Source organism: Podarcis cretensis (genome assembly GCF_951804945.1).
Source record: "Podarcis cretensis genome assembly, chromosome: 7".
Classification (NCBI taxonomy): domain Eukaryota; kingdom Metazoa; phylum Chordata; class Lepidosauria; order Squamata; family Lacertidae; genus Podarcis; species Podarcis cretensis.
The window spans coordinates 23,369,192-23,396,377 of NC_137176.1; the positions used below are offsets into that span (position 1 = coordinate 23,369,192).

Consider the following 27,186-nt stretch of genomic DNA (forward strand, 5'->3'; position numbering starts at 1 on the left):
CAGCGATAGAGCCAGAGAGTAGCATTGGGTGACCTCTGTTCAGCCCTGCGGGAGCTGTCCAACACGGCCCCACAGGGTTTGATCTGGTAGCCCAAGCTATTGGTCACCTGCACGAAGCCTCTGGTATCAGCCATCAGGGGATTTGGAGAGAAATGTCATTAGTACCCTGATGGAACTGAGCTCTGTTCCTTTGATACCAAGAGGTCCTGGAGATGTTCTACTGTCTAGGGGTGGTAACTGACTGGATGTAGGGCAATACATTAAGGTTAAATCCAGTCAAAACAGAGGTGTTGTGGGCGGGCCATCCCCATGTCCTGGAATTGGGAGAACATCCAGTTCTTGACAGAGCTCCCAGGAGCAAGTGCTTGGTTTTCGGGTGCTGCTGGAACCATCTTTGTCACTCGAGGTTCAGGTGGCCTCAGTGAGTAGGACCACCTATGCCTGGCTTTGTCAGGAATGCCAACTATAGCCATTTCTGGGAAAGGATTAGAATAGCTATGGTTATTCATGCTCCTTCAGTGTGGCCAGTGTGCTGTAGTGGTTAAGAGAGGTAGATTCGTAATCTGGGGAACCAGGTTCGCATCTCCGCTCCTCCGCTTGCAACTGCTGGGTGACCTTGGGCTAGTCACACTTCTCTGAAGTCTCTCAGCCTCACTCACCTCACAGAGTGTTTGTTGTGGGGGAGGAAGGGAAAGGAGAATGTTAGCCGCTTTGAGACTCCTTTGGGTAGTGATAAAGTGGGATATCAAATCCAAACTCTTCTTCTTCTTCTTCTTCTCCAAGTTGGACTAATGTAATGCCCTCTTTGTGGAGTACTGTCATGCCCTTTTGAAGAGAGACCGTAAATATAAACCAGTGCAAATGCAGAAGTCAGGGTGCCAGTAGGGTCATCAGGCTGCAAACATATTGCTCCTATTTTTAAAAAAGCTGTACTAGTTGATGATTGTCCTCCAGGCCTAATTGAAGCTGCTTTCTTTGGTATCTAAAGCCCTTAATGGCCTGGGACTCAAATATCTGCAGTCTTCCATACTGGCCTGTCTGCGTCTTAAGATCAGTGAATGAAAGCCAGCTTGGTGGTCCCTACATAGGATGAAGTATGGATGCCTAGAGAAGGGCCTTTTCAGTGGTGGCTCTTCATATGTGGAACACATCTGGCCTCACCTCTGTGTAATTTTAGGCAGTTTGGTTTAATCAGATCTTTTTTAAGCAAGTGTTTGGAGGATAACCCCAACTGGACACATTGTTTGGTTTGCTGCTGCTGCCACTAGTTGCTGTGTTGCGTATTTAGAAGTTGTGTTATTTTATGGATTTTATGCTCTGTTTTTCTCTTGTTTGATTTGGCTATAAACTGCCTGTGGCTTGTGCAAAAAGGCAGCACGGTATATCAATTAATCAGTCTTTATTACGGTCAAAGAGCGGGCAGCAGTACAGTACATAAAGCCAAATAAACAGATAAATACAATATGAAAATCAACTGTGTATAGCCACATGCACATATATTACTGTTAGAATTCCTGCTCCATGATTGCAGTCATGGGATTGTTGTCTATCACATGATGGTGTATGTTTTGACTCCACAGAGTGGGAAGTGACGGAGACAGGATGTTTGTGTTACTGTGTTCCGTGAAGCTGGACTATTGTCCTTTGTTTTTTTTCTCTTTGCTGTTTGATGCTAGAGAGAGAGAGGGAGCCATGTTGCAGTGCTCCATGTGTGTTTATCTGTAAATAAAGTAGATTAGCCAAAATGCTGAGTTGCTGAGGTCTCTTACGCAACTGCGAAGACTCTGCGGATCCCTAAGTGTGCCAGTGTCTGTTGGCATCGGTCGCTGTGATGTTCGGGCTGAAGAAAGCTTTTGAAGCTCCCAAACGATCGACCAGGAGGGAGAGAACATGCCAGTCGGGCATGTGTCTCTGCCAGGGTCCTACTCGAGTGTAGGACGAGCTCCTGACAATTACCACAATTTTCATATATATATTCATCACTTTTGTATCGTATGTCACACACACATCCCAGTAAGGACCCTGTTGCTCTCACGGTCTTTGGTGAGGGTGGGGCTTCTCTGGCTCACCAACCATATGAGGGTTTCCAACCTTTTTCCGTATCCTAAGTGAGTTAGGATCACCCTCTCAACTTGCATTAACTCTGCAGATGGTTGGGGTTGGGAGAGAAGTGTCCTTTCAGATACAGCACACTTCTTGCTTTGCATGATTACAAAAAACAAAAGCAGTACAGTGCATGATTTTGAGACTCTCGTTTTTTATTGAATTTCACTGCGTCATATAGCACAAAATGGCGTTATGCAAACACAAGGGAGATGCAAACGTTGTGTTCCGTACAGTTTCCCCCATGAGAAGCATATGCATTTGGGGAAAAGACCATGAAACAGAAAAGAAAAGAAAATGATTTTAATAATATAAGTAAGTGCCTTTTTATATTTCACAAGTGGGGGTTTTGAAAATGCAAACCTGGGGGATCTGATAAATAACCATATTGGTATAGGCATGGAGGAGGAATTTAACCCTTTCTTCCCTTTCTGTGGGCCTAAGAATACTTTTTTTTTTTTTAAGCTGATGCTTGTATTAGGAGGAAATCTTTCTACTGGCACTGACTGCAAATATCAGCTTCAGAGGAAGAATTTTCCTCAGGACCACAGCAAGGGAGGAAAGGGTTACTTCTTCATGCCTGCAGAGATCCTGGTTATCACTCACACACAAAGACACCGACACCCGCCCCTCAATGTTATTTGCATTTTTGAAAGCCTGTATGCAAGGATTCAACTACCTTTGAATTGAGTTTTTGACCTCCCTCCCCTCCCCTCATGCGCTGTTCTGGGAATTCTCCTGACCATCACTCCTGATTCCATTGTGCAAGTGGAAGTCCTTGCACTGGTCTTCTGCCAACGGGGCTCATTAAATGAATCCTGCCGTTTATGTCACATCTACTTTGGCTTTTACTTGGTTCTGTGCACAGGTCACCTAGACGACAAATGAAAAGCTACATTTAAGGTCACATCTGGTTTGACCCAATGACAGGCTAGGTTTGCTGGCTTCCAGAATGGAGATTTGCCCTTTTAAAAAATGGATGCTAGCAAAAACAAGGTGGCCAGACCTTAGCAAGCAGGGCTAATAATATAGTCAATGTGCTACTTTCTCTTTTTAAAACAGTATCCTTAAAAACAACAGGAGCAACTTGCCATTTGGCTAGCTGGAAATAGCTTTTGATGGGACAGGACTGAGAAGAACAATGCAGTAAACAAACTCACTGAGATGTTCTAGCCAGCAAAGAGTGGTTAGGCATGAGTCACGTTGACAGAGATTCAGCCTCGGAAATGGATTCCCCATTATTTGCCCCTTTACTTAAAATTTTTATTTCTGTTGCAGCTTCATTCTGACCAGGATAAAGGAGACTCTACACTTAAATACATCCTTTCAGGAGATGGAGCAGGAGACCTCTTCATTATCAATGAGAAAACTGGAGATATACAGGCCACAAGGAGACTGGACAGGGAAGAGAAGCCTGTCTACATTCTCCGTGCTCAAGCTATCAACAAAAATACTGGAAAGCCAGTGGAGCCAGAGTCAGAGTTCATCATTAAGATCCATGACATCAACGACAACGAGCCACTGTTTACAAAGGACACTTACAATGCCAGCGTCCCAGAAATGTCTGATGTAGGTAGGTGTCATATCAGTCTATTATTATAACTATTGCTATTAGTATTAACATTATCATTTGTTTCAGCACTTTTATACCAGGAAAGTCTCAGGGCAGCTTATAGGAAAAAAGAAAAGAAATTGCATGCAATTAAAACAATTAAAAAACCAAGAAACAACAAGCAAGAATGTAATCATATACGCTTCTCGAAACCCCACTACACCCTAACGACATTGGCCTAATCACTGTTACATTAACCAACGAAAGTACAGTAACCAGAGAAAATTAAGAATCAAATGCCTGAGAGAAGAGGAAAGTTATCGTCTGGGGTTTTTGATGGTTTCCTTTTGAGCATAAAGGAGGGAGGGAAAACCACTAAAAATATCCTTTCTCTTGTTGAGCCCCACCCCGGGACTTACAGCAACAGAGTACTTGGAGGAGGACCTGCAATGATGACGTCAGGGTCTGTGTAGGTTCACAAGGGAGGAGGTAATTCCATGTGGCACTGGGCTCCTGAGGTTTGTAAGCCTTTACAGTGGATCCAAAGATAATGTAACTTTCAGGTTGCAAACCTGGAAGTGTAGACTTCTGGGTTTCGCCACATGCACAGAAGTGTTCTGCATGCCGCATGCATGCGCAGAAGCACTTTATCACGCTGCGCGTGTGCGCAGAAGCATCGCCTTATGTTGCAGACCTTTCGGGGTACGTACGGACCCCCGGAACGAATTAAGTTCATATCCGGAGGGCCTACTGTATATATAAAACCAACACTTTGAATTGTGCCCAACAATGCAGAGATCAGTTTTCACCTACTGGTCAAGGGACAAGTCCAGATTTGTGGATGCTACACTAAAGTATGGTCAGGTATGGTCTATTTCTAGACCATGCCTGTTAAGCATATGTTCATTCAGAAGTCCATTCCATTCCATTTCTGCATTAGGCTATGGATTCTTTTTTCAATCCACCAAAGCACTGCATTTCAATATGTATCTTGCTATAATGTTATCTCCATGTACACATTTCTAAGTGTATTCTATCCTAAAATGTGCCTATTAATGCCTTTCGGTATCGGTATTGCAAAACTTGGAGGTGTATGATATCCAAAGGATAATTATATTCTAATCAGCACACTTATCTGAGAGGGGTGGATCAACTAATATCACATTCACAGAAATCCAAACCCCAAAGCATCTCTACCTAGGCTCAATCAGCATGACCGCTTCCTCCTTTGTCAAAATAGGCACACATCTATTTATTCTATATTCCTGATAGACCATGTGAATTACAGTGGTGCCTCACAACAAAATTAATCCGTTCCGTGAGGCTCTTCGTATAGCGTTTTTTTCGTCTTGCGAAGCAAGCCCATTGACAGCTTAGCGGATTAGCGCTATTAGCGGCTTTTAGCGATCAGCTGTTAAGCGGCTTATCAGTGGATCAGCTGATAAGCGGCTTAGCGGCTTAGGAAAAGGGGGAAAAAGGGGGGGAACCCACAGGAACTCGCAAGACATTTTCGTCTTGCGAAGCAAGCCCATAGGGAAATTCGTTTTGCGAAGCGCCTCCAAAACGGAAAACCCTTTTGTCTAGCAGGTTTTCCGTCTTGCGAGGTGTTCGTCTTGCGGGGCACCACTGTACACCCTCACTGGTATGGAAAGTGTGAGAAAGAAGAGATAACGGGTAAAAACAAGTGATAATTTGCTAAGCGATAACTACCATGTGCAACCATGTGAGAAACTGGTTGGTTGTTATATCTCCGCTATGTGGTGCAGGGGTGGCCAAACCACAGCCCATGGCCAGCCTTGCGAAAGGTTTTTTTGTGCTCCCCAAGACTCCTTCCCAAATTTGTCTTTTTTTTAAAAAGCATTTGACTGCTCTTGTTGGAAGTGTGCTGTGATGCAAAAGGTTTTTGTGATCCCTCTTAAAAATCATCCTTTAAAAAATGCTTTAATGAAATGTAATAATGAATGTAAATGCTGTAGAACAGCTGAAGGAATATTCTTTGGGTAGGCAGCTCTCCTCACACCCACTTTTGTGCTTTGGAGATGTCCACTGTGACAGTGTTAGCCACCCCTGATGTGTAGTGGAAAGGATTGTTCCCTGGATGTGTACGCAATCAAAACAATTGGGGAATGAGAAGTCTATTGCAAATTGCTACCTCCCCTCTTGCATGCATGCCACAGTAAATTGCCAGGTTCAATATCTACCAAGTATTCACCCCATTTACAGATATATGCTTCTGGCCTGAAACATGGAGGTGAGAACCGTCCCTCCCCTCCCTAGCTGGTGCCCCGGGGTCAAATTGAATTAGCTGTTTGCCACGTAGATTGTCCTTGCATAATTGGACGTTACTTCACAAATAGATGATGTCAACACTCATTGCCAAACCAGGACAGTGATGTGGGAGGAAATGATGCAAGTATTTGCCCTCATCATGATCCCTAGCAGAACCTCCCACCACATCAGACACACCTATTTGCAACGGGAGGACATTTTGATCAGGACCATGCTGGAGTCAGTAGCAGCCACAACTACAGTGAGCTCCTAGCTGTGTTGCCTCTCCCCATCTCCTTCTTGGCAACCAGCAGTGACACGCAGCATTGGGAAGCCAGCTGGGCAATGCCATCCAACAGCACATCTCTCAAGAACACCTGTATCTCTGGTTACTGTACAAGGTATGCAAAAAAAGGTAGCTGCAACAAATGAGATTGCATTCAAGAGCAGTCCTTCAAAACTCACTCTGAATCTCAAACACCCACCATCATGAATCCCATTTCCACCTCTGGAGCAAACTCCTGAAATGGCACCTCTCTTGGAATCTGCAGGTACTAAGTTTATGCAGCTGGCTAGAAGCACGAGCGACAATTTAAAGTGATGTCCTTTGGCAGAACAGCAAATATTTTTCTATTTTTTTTATCATTGCAGGTACATTTGTCGTGCAAGTCACAGCAACTGATGCCGATGACCCTACGTATGGGAACAGCGCTCGAGTTGTCTACAGCATTCTCCAGGGGCAGCCATATTTTTCCGTCGAGTCTGAGTCAGGTCAGGAGACCTTAATCTGTCATTCTCTGACAACCTCCATAATTTAAAACGACGTGTTAAGTCAAGCTAGGACCTATTTGGTAAATTCTTCAAGGAAATTCTATTTGACTCAGTGCAGACTTTGAGAGGCCCGGTAGAGTGATAGATCTGTAAATATGACACATTATTTTAATATCTTAACCTAACAAAAACAGAACGGAGCCTGGATGGAAAGTCCTCCCCCCCCCCAGTCCATTTAAAACAAACAAATACTAGGAATGTTTAGGATGTCTGCATCAAAAGCAGTGCTCAGCTCAGTCGTTTGGCTTCATGAATAAAAATGGAGAGGGGACAATCTTTTTGTCTCTCAAGGGCAACCATCCATCAGGGGTAATGTGCTAGGGGTTGCAGGAAAGCAATTGGCAGAGCCATAGATGAAAGTGTTCCGGATTAACTAATCCAGAATAAAGATCACCCTGCTTCAATTTTCATCATGGATACTACCATGGCGGGGGGGAGGGGGAGAGAGATTAAGGCAGCTTCAGGAAGCACAGCAAGATACATACAATGAGCTCAGTGGCCAGAGGTTGTCCATCTGTCAGCAGAAAGGAAAATAAGACTATGAAGGAGATGAATACTGCTTAATCACAGGTCCTTCAAAAAAAGATTGGAGGCATCGTTTTTATAACTCTGTGGCTCATACAGGAAACTGACATGAAAGCCAGCTCAGCTTTGAAGTGGAAGGAGAAAGTGTGGTAGACAGGGAGATGCTGCTGACTTGTGAATAATAATAGTAATAGAAATAGAAATAGTAATAATAATAATAATAATAATAATAATAATAATAATAATAATATCTGAAATCTGGACAGGGAATTTTCTCTCTCTTATTTTATGCAAGCATTCATTTTTGTAAAATTTACAACTACAAAGTTAGCAGTAAACTTACTTGTCTGCAATTTGGAGGGACAGTTCAGTTTCAGTTTGACAGAGTGAGGGTTACACCTTTGTCAAAGCCCACCTGAGCAGCTTTCAAAGCACCCAACAACCAGCTGTTTTGGGGGATATTTTAAAGTGCTACTCAAAGTCAATTTGCCCTGGCTGATGTGAAGGCACATCAATCCTGCTTGGTCCAGGTGTTTTGTTTCAACATCTGAAAGGAAGTGGAGGGGGAGATTGCTTCTATCGGCACTTTGCCCCTGATACATGCTTTGAAACCTCAATGTTGGGACTTCAAAGCACCCATCTGTTCATGCACATATTTTAATGTATGGTTCTATCTGCATAGCCCCATTGTTCCTTGGCCACACTAGAGTGTAGCATATTTTTTAAGGAGCCCAATTTTTATAAACAGATGGGCAGTTTGCAAAGGCACCCTACATTTTAAAAAGCCAAATAGAATGACACTGATATTTTACCCCTCTGTTCAACTTCTTTTTTTCCCCTCCCCCCAATACTGTTTCTACCTCTAAATATATAGAAAGAATGCTTGGGGACTTGCTGTTTTCCCCATGGATTTCCTTTCAATTTAATGTTGTAGTACTATGTCTTTAATGAAGGCTTGCTTTCACCCCGTTTGTCAAAATAAAAATTTCAAATAAGAAATGGGTGGAAGAAAACACACGCACATAAATATGCAGGACAAAAAGCAATGGAGGAAAAAAAGTTATGCTCCCTTTTAGCTTCATGAAATGCTTTAGCATGGGGTTAATAGGTTGATGAAAGAACTGCATCAAACAGCAGTATATGCAAATAGCTTGAAGCTCTTTTCCATATTGTGCAAGTCACACAAGCAACAGAACCAGATACAATTTGACAAGGCTATAATTGAGTGCAGCAACTTGACAACACTTAAATATTTACATCGGGGTAAGTGCAACCGTTACTAGCGACTGTTGCCAAGAGGACAGAGTGGAGGTTTAGATTTATTACTTATTTTTTTGCAATTGTTCTAGGCAGCTTTTCTGTTCAATGCACACATAGACACAAAACTACAAATAAAACATAACTCGCCTTTAAAATGTGGTGCACTACCCAAACGATTTAAAATAACACTAAGGATCACTTGCCATTCTTGACAGCAGCGGCAGTTGCGACCTGGTCCAGCCGTGGGCAAGCTGGGTAGCGCGGGGTGGGGGTGGACACAAAAACCTCCCACTCAGTTGGTCAGTATCATAAGCTCCAGCCAGCAGCAGGGAGTGACAGGACTCCCCTACCTCTTTTGAACTTACATTGGCCAATCAGAGACCAGACTGCAAGTAGGAAGTTGGAGATGGACCTGGCTAAGCCTGTTTCCACTCGGGTCCCTCCCCAAATCATCAAAGCTGGTTGCACCATCTTCCAGCAGCGCAGTCAGCATCGGACATGCGTGCGGCACTCTGGCACTCTAACTTAAGCTTTTACAGGAAAAGTCAGTGACCTTCAATGGTGTCCTTAATTTTCTCATTCCCAGGCATCATCAAAACAGCTTTGCTGAACATGGATCGAGAAAACCGAGAGCAGTACCAAGTGGTCATCCAGGCAAAAGACATGGGCGGCCAGATGGGCGGATTGTCAGGAACCACCACGGTGAACATCACATTGACGGATGTCAATGACAACCCACCTCGTTTCCCCCAGAGTATGGAAGATTTAATCATTCTGCTTTATCTAGCTCAGTTCTGCAGTCCAGTGATGGGGATGCAAAGATACACAGCAAGCCTGGTATCTTTAAAATTAGAAGAGATGGGTGTTATTGAGGGGAGGGGGTTATACCTTTTGGTCGCAAATCTGTGAAAGCTTTTGGAAAGCACCCAGCCTCACTACTGTTGACTATTGACAATTATTTCTCAGATTCATCTTCAGCTCTGTCTATGGTATTGTAATGTCCTATTTCAAAGAGTCAAAAGAAAGTACAGTGGTACCTTGGTTCTTGAACTTAATCCATTCCGGGAGTCCATTCGACTCCTGAAACAGTTCGAAAACCAACGTGCGGCTTCCAATTGGCTGCAGGAGCTTCCTGCACTCAAGCGGAAGCCGTGTTGGACCTTTGGCTTCTGAAAAATGTTAGCAAACCGGAGCACTTGCTTCTTGGCTTGCGGTGTTCGGGAGCCGATTTGTTTGGGAGCCAAGCCCTTTGAGTACCAAGGTACCACTGTACACTGAAATCAATTTAATTAGGGGAATTTAGCCCAGTTCTTACATTGAGTACATTATAGTACATAGCTACTGGTTGTTTTTGGCTACATTCTTTCATTGGTTAAGCAGCCTTTGTGATATTTAGTATGATTCAGTGCTTGTCAGTTTGTCTAATCCTGGGCTCAAAGGCTACTGTTTTGCCAAGTACCATGGAAACCACCAATCATTTCAGAAAACTTCCCTGCCTGGGCAAACCCTGCACATTAGAAATAAGGCTAGGCTACTGACATATGGGATGTGGGTGGCGCTGTGGGTTAAACCACTATGCTGTTTGGCTTGCCAATTGAAAGTTCACAGTTCGAATCCCCGCGACGGGGTGAGCTCCCATTGTTCGGTCCCAGCTCCTTCCAACCTAGCAGTTCGAAAGCACGCCAAAGTGCAAATAGATAAATAGGTACCGCTCCAAAGGTAAACAGTGTTTCCGTGTGCTGCTCTGGTTTGCCAGAAGTGGCTTAGTCATGCTGGCCACATGACCCAGAAGCTGTCTGCGGATAAACGCCGGCTCCCTCGGCCAGTAAAGCGAGATGAGCGCCGCAACCCCAGAGTCATTTGCGACTGGACTTAATTGTCAGTGGCCCCTTTACCTTTACTGACATACTAGCTTTCAACTAGCCACAAGATTTTGATGCATTCTGAAACTTCACCAAATACTTTTCTCTCCAAGGAAAATAATTCTAGATAAAAAAGTATGCCAGGTTTACATATTTGAAGATGTTGAGGGAGGCATTCCGCCAACTGAAGAATAACTCATAATATAGGGCAAACGTCAGCCTGCGGGTATGGACAGTAGGAAACTTCTGTTGACACGAGTAGGCCATAATTTGAGACTCGGCTCCATGGCCCAAAGAGAATTACACATCTCTGGCCAAGGGCATCTCACATGGTCTGAGACAATGATGCAGAAGCACAATGACCAAAAGGTCCCCGAGACAATATATTTGGGTCATTTGCAGTGCAGCAAGTTAACATGAAGGGCTTGGGCTGTGCGTCGTCTTGTGTCGCTATGTCACATTGCACAATGGTGGTTTGCTGTTTCCTTATTCACTGTATTTGACGTATGGATGGTTTTGGTTTGCCATAATCCATCTGGCGAAAACAGCCCTGCGTGCATTGTGAAGGGAGGACTTGTTGAAATCAGTTCAAGGGGCAGGGAAAGAGAAAAATGCCTTGTAGGGGTTTGCGGTAGAATAAAGCAGACCTGATTTAAACAAGATACTGGGCTTCTATAAAGCATTTATCCCTGCTAGGTTTCACACAGTTCTCAGCCTGTCAGGCAAGTGAATGGTTTGGCAGGTAGGCCCGCAGGGTTCGATATTCCACAGATAGAGCAACCTGTTGTTACTGTGAGCTATCTGAGGAGCCAAGGTCAGAGTCAGTCACTTCATGGGGCTAGATAAGATACTATTGGCTCCCTGCATCACCTTCTCTGTGCTGAGTTGATAGCTGCAGTTGTTGTTTGACATCCATCTGTCTCGAGAGACAATGGAGTGCATCTCCAGGGGTCAAGTCAAACTGCTGCATTAGCAGCACCAAAGTAACCTACCTGGGATGCAAAGCAGGGCAGTGTGTATGGAGGTCCCAGACAGCAAGACCCGCTCTCAGCCTTATGGATATGATTGCAGTTCTGTACTCTAATCATGTGTGGGACTGTCATGCAAGCTAGCCATTCCCTTCACCTGCAGGCTGCCGTACAGGTGCAGGGAAATGGATTCCTCTTCCCTACCATCATTTCCCCCCGTTTGACGAAGCACCACGACACCAGCGCCTTTAAATCAGCACAAGGAAAGAGGAACCTTGAGCCATAAGGTGTTTACATGGCAAAAGCCAGAGGGAAACCGTTCCGGTGTGCAGACTTTGTAGCTGAAGGGTGCATAGGTTAAGTCTGATGCCAGAACAAATAGAATGGTTAAGCACTTGCCCTTTGTATCACTTAGAATCTCCTTTGAATCAGGAATACAACAGGATGACTCTATGAGAAAGTAGAAAGTCCTGCAAGCAACTTGGAGTGGCAGCAACCGAGGAGTCAATTTACTGGTGTGGATGCTGGTAGAGAATAGATGTAGGAAGAAAACCTCCATGTGACTGGAGATTTTGGGGGAAATGCCCCAATAGCTGTGATTGTCTGGCTAAAGTTTCCCTTTATCTCTAGGTGTCTACCAGTTCAAAATCCATGAGTCTGCACCTCTCGATTCGCCGGTTGGCAGGATAAAGGCTACTGACGCTGATGTGGGTCAAAATGCAGAGATGGAATACAGCATCATCGAAGGGGACGGCTTAGAAATGTTTGGCGTCGTCACAGACAAGGCGACGCAGGAAGGCATCGTAACAGTGAAAAAGGTGCATGTTCTCAGATGTTTCCTTCTGGCTTTCAGCATGCTTTTGTCACATGCGTTTTGTCTCCCACACATAGTTGTTAACACCCTTGTCAGTGCTCTGCAAAGGGTGGGGAAATAGCCTCAGAGGAAATATCTCACACTTTCGCATGACTGTCCAGATCGGATCAAGTGGCCCTGGGCAGCCCAGGCACACAGGCTGCCCTCCCCCCCTCGACACCTCCCTTCTCAACTCTGACTCATCACAAGCTATAGATCCTGCAGACTTCTTTCAGCCTGTGTCTAGAAGCTTCTTAAGCTTAAGTTTGGGTTTGATATCCCGCTTTATCACTACCCAAAGGAGTCTCAAAGCGGCTAACATTCTCATTTCCCTTTCTCCCCCACAACAAACACTCTGTGAGGTGAGTGGGGCTGAGAGACTTTCAAAGAAGTGTGACTGGCCCAAGGTCACCCAGCAGCTGCATGTGGAGGAGCGGGGAATCAAACCCGGTTCACCAGATTACGAGTCCACCGCTCTTAACCACTACACCATACTGGCTCTTCTTCTTCATGCTGCAGCTCAGTGTTTATCACCACTATGAGATAATGCAAAATATAACTCTATTTAGATGCTAAACATAGTTGGGTGGGCTAGCAAAATGCCGTTCACTTATATGAGAAGAAATAAAGGGGTGCATCCTTTGAGTGTGAGCAGAACCTGCTTCTTGCCCTGTATAGCACCAGCTAATAAGGACCATGTTTGCTCCTGTCTGAGTCAACCCATCCTATGTCTTGTTTCTTGGTCACACTAGAGCATGAGGGATATTGTGACTGAGCATTTGATTAATTATGTGTTGGTTGCGGGCTTTTAAAAAATGGTGCCAATCGTGGTCACTAGATTGATGTTAGTTGTATTTGCTGGGTTGATTTCTGTTCTGGACCTGGGATAAAAATGTGAACAGTGGCCATTTCTGTTACCGACAGAATTCTTTGACATCCCTAGGTGCAGCAGATCTGTTCTGTTAAATGGCAATCTGGCCTCTTTTACAGACCAGTTCTTTTCTACATGTTACAAGGAGGGGATACATTTTAGAGACGCTGGCTAGGAATCTGCTCCACTAGCCCCCACAAATTCTCAAAAAACTGTGCCGTGTTGCATATGAAATTAAACACTCTGAAAAGCTGGGTAAAGTTAATATCACATCTACTGCAAAAGCATATTAGAGCTCTGTGTTCCTATGTATTTCCCCTCTACAATGCAATTAATAATTCTATTCGGGTACATTCTGACTTTCTCTTTTGTTGTGTCTCTTTTTTTAAAGAGCAGAGCCTTATAAGATCCTGAGTGGGAACTACTAATATGACACCTTCGTTGTCAGAAAGCATTTCACTAATCTCATTTACGAGCAACTTATCTGGCAAGCTTGATAAGGTTACAGATATCAGCCCGCATCAATTCAAATTTAGCCAACACGAAAAAGACATTGTGTAGAGTCTCAAACACGGACTTTTGCCTGTAGATCTCTGCACAACACCCGTCATTACTTGTTCATACAGAAATGCCTCATAGGACTTGATCCTGATATCACTCAATTTTCTGTTTGTGTCTGGTTCTGAAAAATAATGCTTTGGCCAGGTTTCATACAGTACAGGGGATAAAAAATGAAGAGGCATGGTTTGTCTCCTTTCCACCTAAATTGCTTGTGATGTTTCTTCTGTACCCTCAGGATTTCACGATGTAGTCAAATCTAATTGCAACTACATCATGCACAATTCCCCCCACTTCCTCGAGCAATAGGAAATTCTAGGGGCAGCCTCTGTGGGGGCTGATTACACTGGAGAGCACTGGAAGCTTGTGGCATTTTTGCAATATCTGTTTATGCATTGAACATAGTGGGGGGAAGAAAAGCCCCATAGTCAGAAAGAGCCTGCCTATAAAGCAACATCAGTTCCCCCAGCTTCTATTTGAAACTAGGGGTGGGAGAGAAATTCAACTCAGTTTGCATTTAAAGGTGAACTTACCAAATCTGCAGTTCCCAAAACAATATGGAAACCAAACACGGTCATCCATCAAAAGTTGTGCTTTGCTGTGTGCTTTTGCAATGCCAGGGAGCGTGTACAGATATACAGTAGTACCTTGGGTTAAGAACTTAATTCGTTCTGGAGGTCTGTTCTTAACCTGAAACTGTTCTTAACCTGAAGCACCACTTTAGCTAATGACGCCTCCCGCTGCCGCCGCACCACCGGAGCACGATTTCTGTTCTCATCCTGAAGCAAAGTTCTTAACCCGAGGTACTATTTCTGGGTTAGTGGAGTCTGTAACCTGAAGCGTCTGTAACCTGAAGCGTATGTAACTCGAGATACCACTGTACATATATAAAAGTGTGCATAAAAATGCACACATTTGTGAAACTAACATACGAAAATATAGCGCATTAGGGAAATTTGCTTTGAGAAAACGGTGCCTCTTAAGCAAACATGCATACTGTGAGAAACTCACACGAAAAGTGCTGATGAATTTTCATGACAACTTTTTTATTTTAGAAATCCCAAAGTGATGTTGAAATGTGGGGAACGGAAATTAAGATTGGAAAAATGAGAAACGGGGATAATTGGAAATTGAAGGATATATCCACTCCTACCTGGAGTGTTTCCTTCTTTCCCGCAAGACTCCTTCATCCTCTCAGCTACAAAACTCATATTATTTCCTCTTTAACTGGCTGCACTGCAACCAATAGCCACTTCTCCAGCTCGCAACAGAGCATCAGGACTGTCTGTGCTGTTAGGCAGAGTGAAGAAGCCATCTAAAAAACCCCAACAACCCTGATTTGGGGGTGTAATTGATTTGGGGGCAGCGAATTGATTTGGGGCAGCGAATTGTCAGTTGTTGCATTTATTACTATTGTATTTTTTACTGCCAGGGCGTGAGAGAAGTACCTGAGGGGTTGTTGCCTCAGGTGCCAAAATAACTTAGCCAGGTTTTGCACACTATATACATTGAATGGTGAGGCAGAGTTGGGGAAGCAGGGGCACCAATTGCTGTTCTTCCTGAGGCAGCAAAATATCTTGGGGTAGCCCTGCCAACCACATGGGCTGTGTCCGCGTTCGGTAGACACTGTCAAAGCTCACGAAGAAAAGTCTGGCAGACGTCAAGTGCTACTGAGCAAGCATCTACAGCTAGTTCCAGAAACATTGACTGACCCGTCAGCGCTCATTACCAAGCAATGAAGTAAAACAAATGACGGTTTTCTCTTCCCTTGACACAACACAACAGCATCCTCACTACGCTCTTTTACCAAACGCCACGCTACATTGGTTTTGACTTCACATAACATAGTTGCATTTCCAGTGAGGAACGGCTTTCAACACACAGCTTCCCCCCAAAATGTGTCCCCTTTTCAGGTAGGGGCTCTGAGGGAAACCAAAGTCAGTTCAGAGTGGGTGATTTATTTTCTCATTTGCAAGGAAGTGTGGGAAGGCAACGACGTTGGGCATGGCCAAACACGTTTGGGAAGTGTCAGAGTAGGAAAGGCAGGAATGTTCCAACAGAAATGAGGTCATTAATGACTTCTAAAAAGTGCAGGATCGGAGGACAAACCTCTTGTCTCACAGCAGCACATTATCTCTGGACATTAGAAAGGTTTCCGAAGTTGCCATTGTATATTTTCTTCTTCCCAAGGCATAAATGGGGCAATTGTTTGAAGTGGGAGTGCTTGAATACGGAAACACCTCTGCTCAATTTTGAGCAGTCCCAATTCAAGCAAGCACACCTTCCTTCTGGAGCAGGCCCTTCTTTGAGCTGGGGCTCAAATGCACACCCTGCATTCCTTGGTCTTCTCCAAGAAGCAACAAGAAGTGTTGTTCTTTGAAGAAGACAAAGAAGGTAGTAGATGGAGGAGGACTCTCTGCTAAAGGTTGATGAGCAACTTCATTGCCCCTTCTGCTCTCCCGCCTTGTGGTTCTTTATATTTATACCAGACACCCTCTCTCCTCTTTAAAATAGGGCACATAACCACCCTACTTTTGAGGCCGAAATCCTGGATACACTTACTCAGGCGTATGTACCGTTGAAAACAGTAGGGCTCCCTTCTGAGCAAACATGCATTGAATTGCAGTGCAAATGTTTGTTTTGAAGTGCATAACGCGCTCATTCCACGCATTTCAGTCTGCCTCTTTGAATGTCAGGTCTCCTAGGAAAGCTGTTATCAGCTTTCTGTTTAACATGTGCATTTTCTGCTCCTAGGCTTTGGATTTTGAAAAGAAGAGACAGTTCACTGTGAAAGTGGAGGCAAGCAATCCTCACGTGGACCCCAGATTCCTCTATCTGGGACCCTTCAAAGACATTACGACTGTCAGAATTGTGGTGGAGGATGTAGACGAACCTCCAGTGTTCAGCAGGCCAGCCTACGTATTTGAAGTGAAGGAAGATGTCCAGATAAACACTGTCATAGGAACCGTGACTGCCCGAGACCCTGATGTTGCAAAGAATCCTATCAAGTAAGCATAGACTTTTTGCATAGAGGTTTTTGTTTTATCTCTGAACTTAGCATGTTTGGGGGGGAGGGTTAATGCCAATATCTTACTACTGTTGAGAATGACATAGTTGGTATAGCTAGGTGTTATTTCAGTTGTTGTTGTTTTTTAAAGTAACTTTTATTTGGTTTTACAAAATCAATCACACAATTAGCATACTTGAAAACATTAAAAATAAAACAAGATTCTTTTGAATCTTAGGATTTCCCTCCTCCCCTCCGTAGATTCTTTAAATACCTTTGTCAACTGTATATAATAGTTCATCCAAATTAGGGTCCTCTATTGTTTCCAAAGTCTTTGTAACATTGCAAGAGTTATTTAGAGCCTGCCAAAGAGTTCAAGTGTTTACAGTCTTCTTTTAAATGCAATCTGTATTCATCCCAATCTCTATTGAAGTTCTGATCTTCCTGATTTTCCCTGTCAATCTCGCCATCTCTGTGTAATCTAGCAGTTTCATCTGCCAGTCCGCCTTCATGGGCATCTTGTCATCTTTCCATTTCTGGGCAAGCAGCATCTTTGCAGCCGTAGTAGCATATATGAACAGTTTTTTTCAATTCCTTCGGTGCCTACAATTCCTAAGAGAAAGGCTTCTGGTCTAGCTAGGTGTTATCTCTGGGTCTGCCCTGTGAGACTTCTTCCGATTCTTTCATCACAGAATACATAAGAAGTGCTTGTCTTAGCTCCAGGGAAGTGCTGTTCACAGCTCAGCTCGGCCACAGCAGGCAGGGCTCGCTCCTGCGATGTAGGCAGGCAAGGGGATGTTCCTCCCACCTTTGCCAACCACACCTGCTTCAGGAGACTCTTTTGCAAGTGGCACAGCCAATTGCAGAGGAGTCTGTGGGCATGGCTCAGGGAGCAGACCAGAGGGGATTGCTTTGCCTCACAGTCTTCCCTCTGATCTGCTCCATGGAAATATAAGCTTGCCACTCCCGTGCCTCGGCCACAGTTCCCTTCCAGATTTCAGAAGAGAAGGGCATCAGGCACAACAGAGGAGGAGGAGAATTTATTTTTTACATGGACAACAGTGGAGGCTTGCTGGGCCTCTGAAGCAGCTGAAGAAAGTGGGAGAAAGATGAAAGAGAGAGACGGAGAGAAGGTACCAAGAGCTTCACTAAGTAGGGAGCAGCTGGGGCATGGCTAGATGTGTGGCTTGCTATGAAGTGCTTTGGTCGCCATTGGAGGGGCAGGGAGGAATGTTCCCTTCAGGACAACTGGCCGATCTGGAGATACTGCCTGCCTCAGAGCAACTGTCACAACTTGATGGTGGACAAGGTGTTGAGAATGGATCCTTAGACTAAGCGAGCACCACAAAAGCAGGGCAATCCCATTAAAGGGAGCATGGGGGAAGAGCTTCTTGTCCAGACACCCAGCTCAGGGGTTGATGGGCCATAGAACCCCCAAAATGGTGGTCACGGGCGTTGATGCACATCAAAGGGCAACCTGTAACCTTGGCCAACCATGCCAATCGACAAACAGCAGGTGGACAGTTTGCTTTCAGGATATAAATATAATGGCAACCATTAAGGAGATGTTTCCATTATTTTTGTTAGAACGTAAATACAGAAGCAGCTTTTTGGAGTGTTCATCGGCAACTATTAGCAAGATGTTATTTGTTTAAAAATTGAACGAATGAAGGCAAGAAGCGAGTGAGGAGTGGCAGCTAAGGAGAGCTTGGCAGTGCTTATGTTCTATTGAAGTAAATGGAGTTGAAGCATAAGATTAAGTGTTGAACAAAATGCTGTTGAACACAATGGCACACTTCCAGAGGTAAAATTTCCTGTACTCTCAGTCTGGTGCAGAAAGACAGGAAGCCATCAAAGCAGGTACAATACAGGGAGCCAACAAAGTAGATACCTTTGGAATATATATCATTAGCATTATTATCATTCTATCTATTACCAACCTTTTACTGGAAGGTCTCAGGGGCCCCCTATCTGCTTTGTGGAAAAAACCACTTGAAGGTATGTCCGGCCAAATGTGTTGGGCCACTGAGAAGGGAGCGGGTGGTGCTGTGGTCTAAACCACTGAGCCTCTTGGACTTGCTGATCAGAAGGTTGGCGGTTCGAATCTGCACGACAGGGCAAGCTCCCCTTGCTCTATCCCAGCTTCCGCCAACCAAGCATTTCGAAAGCACATCAGTGCAAGTAGATAAATAGGTACCACTGCAGCGGGAAGGTAAACAGCATTTCTATGTGCTCTGACTTCCATCATGGTGTCCCATTGCACCAGAAGCAGTTTAAACATGCTGGCCACATGACCCAGAAAGCTGTCTGTGGACAAATGCCGGCTCCCTCAGCCTGAAAAGTGAGATGAGCACCATATTCCATGGTGGCCTTTCATTGGACTTAGCAGTCCAGGGGTCCTTTACCCTTTTTTACACTGAGATGGTCCAATGATTGTCCTGGAGGGCATGAACTCCCAAGCCAGCCCATTTGAGGCAGCCTCAGCACATTGGAAGTTCCCCAGCACCACCATGAAAGGGTTCTCTAAAACCACATCCTATATTACCTTCGCCAGCGCACTTAGGGATGGTTTGCACCATCCTACAAACACACACAAACAAACAAACAAACAAACAAACAAACAAAAACCCATTCTCTCTCTCTGGCCCAACACCACCAATAATCCCTCTAGTGCAGACACAGGATGGATTGTCCCCCTCGAGGCAATCTCAACTCCCCTCCCCACCCTGAACTTCAAAGTTGCTACGCCAAGTACCAGGCCCCAGATCATCTGCTCAGGTCCCAGTTATGCACACAGGTACTATTTTTTTGGTGTGTGGGGGCGGGGGGAGGTCCCATCACACAGTGAACCAAACTACAGTGGTACCTCCGGTAGAGGTCCATTCTTAACCTGAAACTGTTCTTAACCTGAGACACCACTTTAGCTAATGGGGCCTCCCGCTGCCGCCGAGCCGCCAGAGCACGATTTCTGTTCTCATCCTGAAGCAAAGTTCTTAACCCGAGGTACTATTTCTGGGTTAGCAGAGTCTGTAACCTGAAGGGTCTGTGACCTGAAGCATCTGTACCCTGAGGTACCACTGTATACAGATCTCATAGCCTACATCAGCAGTGTTGACAGGTGAGAGCAGACTGGAAGGCCAGATCAGGCTGATGGCTTTGGCAAACACAAATGTGTGCCTGGCTTACATCTGCTTTCCCCACTCAACCATTCACTTAGGCATGCCCTACACCAGGACTCCTCACCCTGTTGCCCTGCAGATGTTTGGGGCTAGAACTCCCACAAGCACCATGTTTCCTGAGGCTGATGGGGACTGTAGTCCAAGACATCTTCAGAGCACCAAGCCCTGTTCTGTCTTGGTGTGGCTAGAAACCTCACTCCCTTTTTGTTGTGTCCATACTCCTTTGTCCCTTTGTTGCCTCTGAGCTGTTCTTCCTGCATCTGTGCTAGGTACACTCAGGTTGCTTTCTCACCTTGCAAAGGTGCTCACCAACACCTCTCCCTCCATCTTTCTACTCAGTCGTGGGTGGGAGCTGGTAGAAGAAAGATACAGGAGAAGAGAGGCCAAATGAGGCCGAGGAGTGTGTGTTTGGATGAAGATGCGCAGCAACAGAAAGCATCAAAGGTAGCCTCTCTGGACATGCCTCTGGAACCTAAATGCTGTGCAGGAGTAGAGAGAAAGTGAGCAGGACTGTGCTACCACCCAAACTGCTTGCCTGTGTTAGCCTGAAGGGCTTTTCTGGTGCCTCCTCTCCTAGCATCTTCCAAGATCCGCAAGCCTAGATTAGGACTGCCTCGTCTTGACAGTGATTCCCCCCCCACACACACACACACCATCATGAGTGTAAATGCTAACTCTAACTTTCCCTCGCAGCTTGGGGGAGGATGCAATTAGACCGTTATATGTTCTACTTGTCACTTACTTGTCAGGTTCCTCTGACAGTTAGAAATAAAACCTTCAGACACTTGATGTTACATTGAAAATCCCTCAATTTTTTCCACTTGACTGTAGCTTTAAAAAGAAAAACCTTAGCACAGAGCACTGTCAGCTTGAACGCCCTTTGATCTCCCATTAAAGAATGCTTCATAATGTCATTATGAAGATGCTTAGCATGTGTGTGAGAGGAAATTCACACATGCATTCCTCAGTGGCCTACAGTTTTCTTGGCTTGCAGTTGCATTAAATACAGGGACGCTGCATTGAAGAAAGCAATTAGGGGAAGATCTCCGAGGAGCAAATTTTGTAAAAAGTCTGCCTTTGGCACTAGCAGATTGAGTGACACTTACATTTGTCAATAGAGTAACATTTTAGTCACTGATTCCCCTCGCCTGCCTGGATGCTGAGTGACATTCCAGATGAATAAATGCATTCAGATGTACAACTATCACAATATTAGAGCTGACAGTTTTCAGTCTTGACTCCAACGAGGCTCTAGTCCCATTAAGACCTCATGGAGACTGTGGCCCAAGAGGCACTGGCACATACCAGCAACCGCAGTCTCCACACCATCCTCCTTCCCTCCAATGTTTGCCATACAGAAAACCTGGCGTCTCCCATGTCAACCAGGCATTGCAAAGGAGCTGAGATTAGTCACAATCATCCCTGCCTACGCCTGAATAAACTTGGATATGCCAACACTTCAACCAAATGCTGCAGCTGTTTCATTTAACAACCACTTGATGTGCATACAGTAGCAGGGGGTTGTGTTTACCTGCGGAAAACTTTGCTTGTTGATCTCTGCACGTCAATAAAGCATCAGAACACACCATACCATTTTTGTCCGGTTGGTTTGCAACCATCCTTATCTGTCAAAAGGACCGTCGCCTTGTCTGCCGCTGTGAGGAATTGAAAAGGGATTTGGCAAAGAGAGTGGATGGACAATTCTTCACTGAGTGGGGCTCTGAGAGAATTCCAGGACAACAAGGACCCCTGTCCGGCAAATTCAAAATACTGCAGCATATATAACAAAACAGTTGATCCAGCTCGGGTAGCCTGTTAACACGTCATCTAATCTAAGGTAGCACTTTTGTCCTTGAGAGCAGTTCAGCCCATGAACTCTGCACATTTAAAGGATGCTACATTGTCATTCAATCAGTATCACAAGAGGTACCTGCAAGAAAATATTGCAGTGTGGGGTATTCCTGCTCAGTATGCCAATCAGCTATGCCTTCTTTCAGGATATGATATTCCGTTTCCCCGCCTCTGCACCTCATGTTTTCCTTATCCAATATGCTGCATTCTGTGCCCAGTCATTGGACCATTCGTGGTGGGGTGGGGTGGGAGGTCCACATACAACTCCTGGCCTAATGGTTTGTTCTGCTTCTGCAAACCTCAGATTCTCTGGGTATGCAGATATCTCCCTCTTGATACCAGGAGCCATGTTCTTGCTACATAGCTGTCATAATTCAGCACTTGAGTTTGCTGCTGCTGTATACAAGCAGGACCCAACCTCAAAATTTTGCAGTGCATACTGTGTACAAAACAGCATGTGTATGTACCTCGGGACTGGAAAGTAGCTGATGTAACAAAAAAAATTAAATGGCGATCCTGGAAATTGCAGGCTGGTTAGCACCATAATCTCTAAGCAATTTTCCTGGAACATAACTGATGTGAACATTGCACAACCTTGCCTTATGACACCCCTGCATTTCCTTATGTATAAGTATTAAGGACTTAATGACAGCATCTTCATATATTTGTTAACATTCTAGCTTATCAATTTCCCCAAGTTTGAAGGGAATAAAGCCCCGAAATCTGACATACACGCACCAGTAATTTCATTAAAGAAATGTAAAAAATGAGTTTGATGTTGTCGACTTAATTTTTAATAGGCTATGATCCGCAAGTCAAAGTCACCACCAATTCAACATAATTAGCAGCCCTTGATCAAAAGAGACCTGGGATTATTTAAATGGAATGAAAGCAATGAGAAGGGTAGCCTATTAAAAGCATTCTTCTAGGTCAGGGTTAACAATGTAATTAGGATATACTTTTAACTACTACAACCTTGTCTTGTATTCTTTCTGAATGAGAAAAATAATTTAGAACTAGCGTTTTGCCAAACCTTGGTGTTACCTATTAGTACTGTGTCGCATTAGTGTTCTGCTTGGAGATGATCCTGTGTGCAGAGCCGGCCCACCCATGAGACAGTGTGAAGCATCCACCTCAGGTGGCAGAAGCACAAGAGGCGGCACCCTGCCTGCCCCACCGCTTCTGCCACTGCCAGAATGCCCCCTCTCAACAGCAAAATGGAGGTGGTGGTGTTGCTGCTCATTTTCCCTGCCCTTGGAGTGGAGAAGACAAGTGGCAATGCTCTGAGGAGTATGCTGGCATTCACTGAATTGGCAATAGCTTGGTGTTCCCGAGTGCAGTGTTGTCACTTGTCCCCCCCACCACCACCAGGTAGGGGAATACAAGTGGCAATGGTGGAATTAGGGGGCGGGGCACATTCCTCAGGTGGCAAAATGGTATGAGCCACCCCTGCCTGTGCATGTAGCGATTTCTGGGAAACCATGCATCCTCATAATATTAATATTCAGGTGCAGATCTATGTCGTGGGAGGAGGGAAACGGTTAGCCATTTGTGACAAAAAAAATATGCGTCTTACACAAATAGTTGAAGATAAATCTTTACTTGTTAGGTTGGCGGCAGTTGAACAACCGGTATTATTTACATATACATTAATGAATGTCTCTCCCTTGAGCCCAAGAGAGGGTTTAATTCTTTTTTTTCAAAACTCCTTTGTAGCAGTGCATAAGTTACTAATCCTTAGCTTACCTGTCCTCACAGCATCCTCCAGAAAGCGTCTTCATGAAGCTCCCACCTTCTCACATTCACAGCCAAAGATAAAACCAACACAATAACCAAGCCACTGCCTTCTGCCACCTCCTTTCCCCAATACCATTTATCCTTTGTGAAATACATTCACAATACAATACAAACACTAACAGAAACGCCAGGGCAAACAGGTTGAAACTTGCAGTTTGGTAGGTTCTCTGCAGAGTTGGAATGAGCGACTGAGCTCGAGCCCCTACCGCAGCCCTAGAGGGTTGACAGTCCAGCATTAGCCTCCCCACAACCCATTTCTTCTAGAGCAGGGCTGAGAAACCCATGAGCCTCCAATGCCGTTGGACTCCAAACCCCATCAGCCCTAACCAACCCTGCAGTTGGTCAAGGATGATGGGAGTGGTAATCCAGCAGCTGCTGTAGTGCTACAGGTACACCCATCTTGGTGGTGGCATGTTGGCAGGAGAGACAGCCACGAGTCCCTTGTCCTTCTAGAGATGAAACAGCTGTTTGATCACCAGGGGGATACCCCACAGCCCTACAGTGATGATCAGCTCTGTGATAGTGGCTGCTGCTAGGAAGTTGAACTTAACCATGTAGCATGGTGCAAACTAAGGCTCCATCCATTATTCATCTTTTGCCAAGAAGCTGGAAGAACAGAGGCTTAGCTCCCTCCTGTCTGACTTGAGAGTACATGCACTGCTTCCCACCCATTGGGAGAGCCAGTGTGGTGTAGTGGTTAAGAGCGGTAGTCTTGTAATCTGGGGAACCGGGTTCGAGTCTCCGCTCCTCCACATGCAGCTGCTGGGTGACCTTGGGCCAGTCACACTTCTCTGAAGTCTCTCAGCCCCACTCACCTCACAGAGTGTTTGTTGTGGGGGAGGAAGGGAAAGGAGAATGTTAGCCGCTTTGAGACTCCTGAAGGGGAGTGAAAGGCGGGATATCAAATCCAAACTCTTCTTCTTCTTCTTCTTCTAAACTGCCCAAAGAACCTATTTTCTCCTGGGCATCACTTTCCCCCTGCTAGGGCTTTGCTAGTGCATTCTCTTCACTCCACTTACAGCCTAACATGATCAATTGCATAGCCGTGCTTCCTAAGGGCGGCTGCAGCTAAAACAAATGGTTAGCATCAGGCTGCAAACTAAGAATCAAACATAAACAGGTTTTCTCCATTGCTTCCGAGAACTGTGTCACATACACTGTGCTAAATCTGTGATGTTCGGATTTCTGGATATTAGGCTTCCGTTTGAAAAACTTACACCGCTAATCCCCAGTTCGCTGAATATGTGAAAGATGCTTGCTTAAAGCTTGTTAAATAACTTGGCAAATCCAAACTGTGGCACTACTGCCAACTTTCAGTATATGTCTGAGATATTAATTGTTGCCACAGCTTGAGGTCCTGGTTTCTGCAACTCATATAATTCCAGGAGAATTTCTGCTGGCATGCAGCCTTTGAAGTCAACAGACACACAAACTCTTCCAGCCCCAGACTTTTAAAAGGTATAAGGGAGATGTTCTTTCCTTTCACTTGAAAAGCAGCAGCAGCAGCAGAAAGTCTCATGATCTTTAATTCACTTTAATCCATTCATCAGGAAGGCTTGACTGCTGACCTTTCAACAGATGGAATTAGAAACGGTAACCTAACGCCATGGCCCTGTAAGTTTGTTACGTTGAGAGCAGATGCTAAATTCACAGTGACTACATACAACCCCACTTAAAAACCCTTGCTTTGAAGGAGCTCCACCATGTAGCCAACTTATTCCCCATCCAACCCTCTCTCTCTCTCTGTGATGGCCTGGGATTCAGACTCGGATGCTGAACCTGAGGGATCCCAGCCTGCACAGGATTCCCCGCCTCCAGAACCAGCTGAGCCGGGGCTGGGGCATGAGCCTGAAGGGTCCTCACCCGTGCTGGATCCTCAGGTGCAGGCACCAGCAGAGTCTGCTCTGGCTCCTGAGGTGATGGAGCACCCATTGCCTGCAGGTGCTCCACTCTCAGCCCCGTCAGAGGAAGCTGAGGTTGCCTCTGGGTCCAGTAACCCTCCCAGCCTCTCCTGAGCTACAGAGGCTCAGGGCAGAGAGGCGGAGGGAACTATGTTCCCGCAGGAGGAGTGCTCGCCTCCAGGCCAGGAGAGGTGAGTCACCTGAGGATCGGGGCCGCCCTATGCCTCAGAGCAGATAAAAGCCAGCCAGACCCAGTCCCAAGTTGCGGGAGCAACATTGTTGGTTGCTAGTTCCTGCCTGAGCTCCTGACCTGCCCTGGCTCCCTGCTTGCTTGCCTGTTCCTGACTTCACCTGACACCCTGCCCTGCACCCAGCTTCAGCTACTACGGACTGCCTCCACGTTGCATCTTTGACTTGCACCGGACTTGGACCTCGCCTCTGGGGTAACCCATGGGACCAGCACACTCTCCCTCTTTCCCGCACCAATCATTGGGAGCAGGGAAACAGTTGGCTGAATTCCAACTCTTCCACTTGGCAACCTCAGCCAATCTCCCCTGCTGCTTTCCTGGGCATTACAGCAACCATAGTGTGGTTGAAACAGGTAAAGTGATATGGGAGGGCAACTTGCAATACCTTGCCTAAGTAGACACTGTCAGGAGCTTGTCCTACACTCAAGTAGGACCCTGGCAGAGACACATGCCCGACTGGCATGTTCTCTCCCTCCTGGTTCGGGAGTTTCAAAAGCTTTCTTCAGCCCGAACATCACAGCGACCAATGCCAACAGACATCGGAACACTTAGGGATCTGCAGAGTCTTCGCAGCTTGCGTGACAGACCTCAGCAACTCAGCATTTTGGCTAATCTACTTTATTTACATGTAAACACACACGGAGCACTGCAACATGGCTCCCTCTCTCTCTAGCATCAGACATCAAAGAGAATGAACAAAGGACAATAGTCCCACTTCACGGAGCACAGTAACACAAACATCCTGTCTCCGTCACTTCCCACTCTGGAGTCAAAACATACCACATCATGTGAAAGACAACAATCCCATGACTGCAATCACGAAGCAGGAATTCTAACAGACACCACAGTGAACACTTATTGGAGAGCATTTGGAGGAAGAACCACTTCAACCTGGCACAGGCTGTGTGGCACTCCTGCAAAGAAAAAGAGCTGCCCAGTTGGTCCCAGACCATACACTTGTGGATTGGAGTGTGTATAGAAAGAAAAGCCATCTCCTTGCACTCAGGTGTCTAGCATTAGTATTCCTCCCCCTTTGCCTGTGCAGTGTTACTGTGATGCATGAGAAGCTTTTTCGGATGGCACGGGCAGGAGGGAAGCTTTGCGTACCCAGGCACAGACCCTCCTCCCTGAGAGCCAGGCCCCAGATAGTTAAGACACAAGACAGCATAGGTATAGGATTAAAACAGGCCACAACTTTATTAATTTCAGATGTAGGAAAACTTTGGCTTAGGCATTGGGTGTGTATCCCTCGCAGTCCCCCAGCTGGGGTCTGAGGCTAGTAATATCCAAAGGCGACACAATGACCAAGTACAACAATGCAATGTCAATATAAACTCTTTATATAATCTATAGAGAACACTGAACAATATGAAATATATGAAATATGCACTCTCTGCAAGACTAAATAAACAGAATTCTTCTAAATCTCTGAAAGTCACAGAATATGGGGTCTGAGGCTAAGCAGGGTCAGACAGGAATCTGGGGGACACTGCAAAATGTGCATTTATGCAGCTGCCCCCCCTTTTCCTGTTGTGGAGGGGAGTTCACCAAG

General features: G+C 45.4%; 1 protein-coding gene across 1 annotated transcript in view; it reads left to right on the top strand.

Moving 5' to 3' along the window:
* The window catches only part of LOC307220841 (cadherin-6), a 164,738-nt gene that overhangs the window by 117,289 nt on the left and 20,263 nt on the right, over positions 1-27,186 (top strand). Inside the window, exons 3-7 of the mRNA XM_079984962.1 lie at positions 3,382-3,676; positions 6,575-6,694; positions 9,126-9,293; positions 12,000-12,187; positions 16,406-16,659. Coding sequence (XP_079841088.1) covers positions 3,382-3,676; positions 6,575-6,694; positions 9,126-9,293; positions 12,000-12,187; positions 16,406-16,659 — 1,025 coding nt within the window. The remainder of the gene's footprint in view (positions 1-3,381; positions 3,677-6,574; positions 6,695-9,125; positions 9,294-11,999; positions 12,188-16,405; positions 16,660-27,186) is intronic.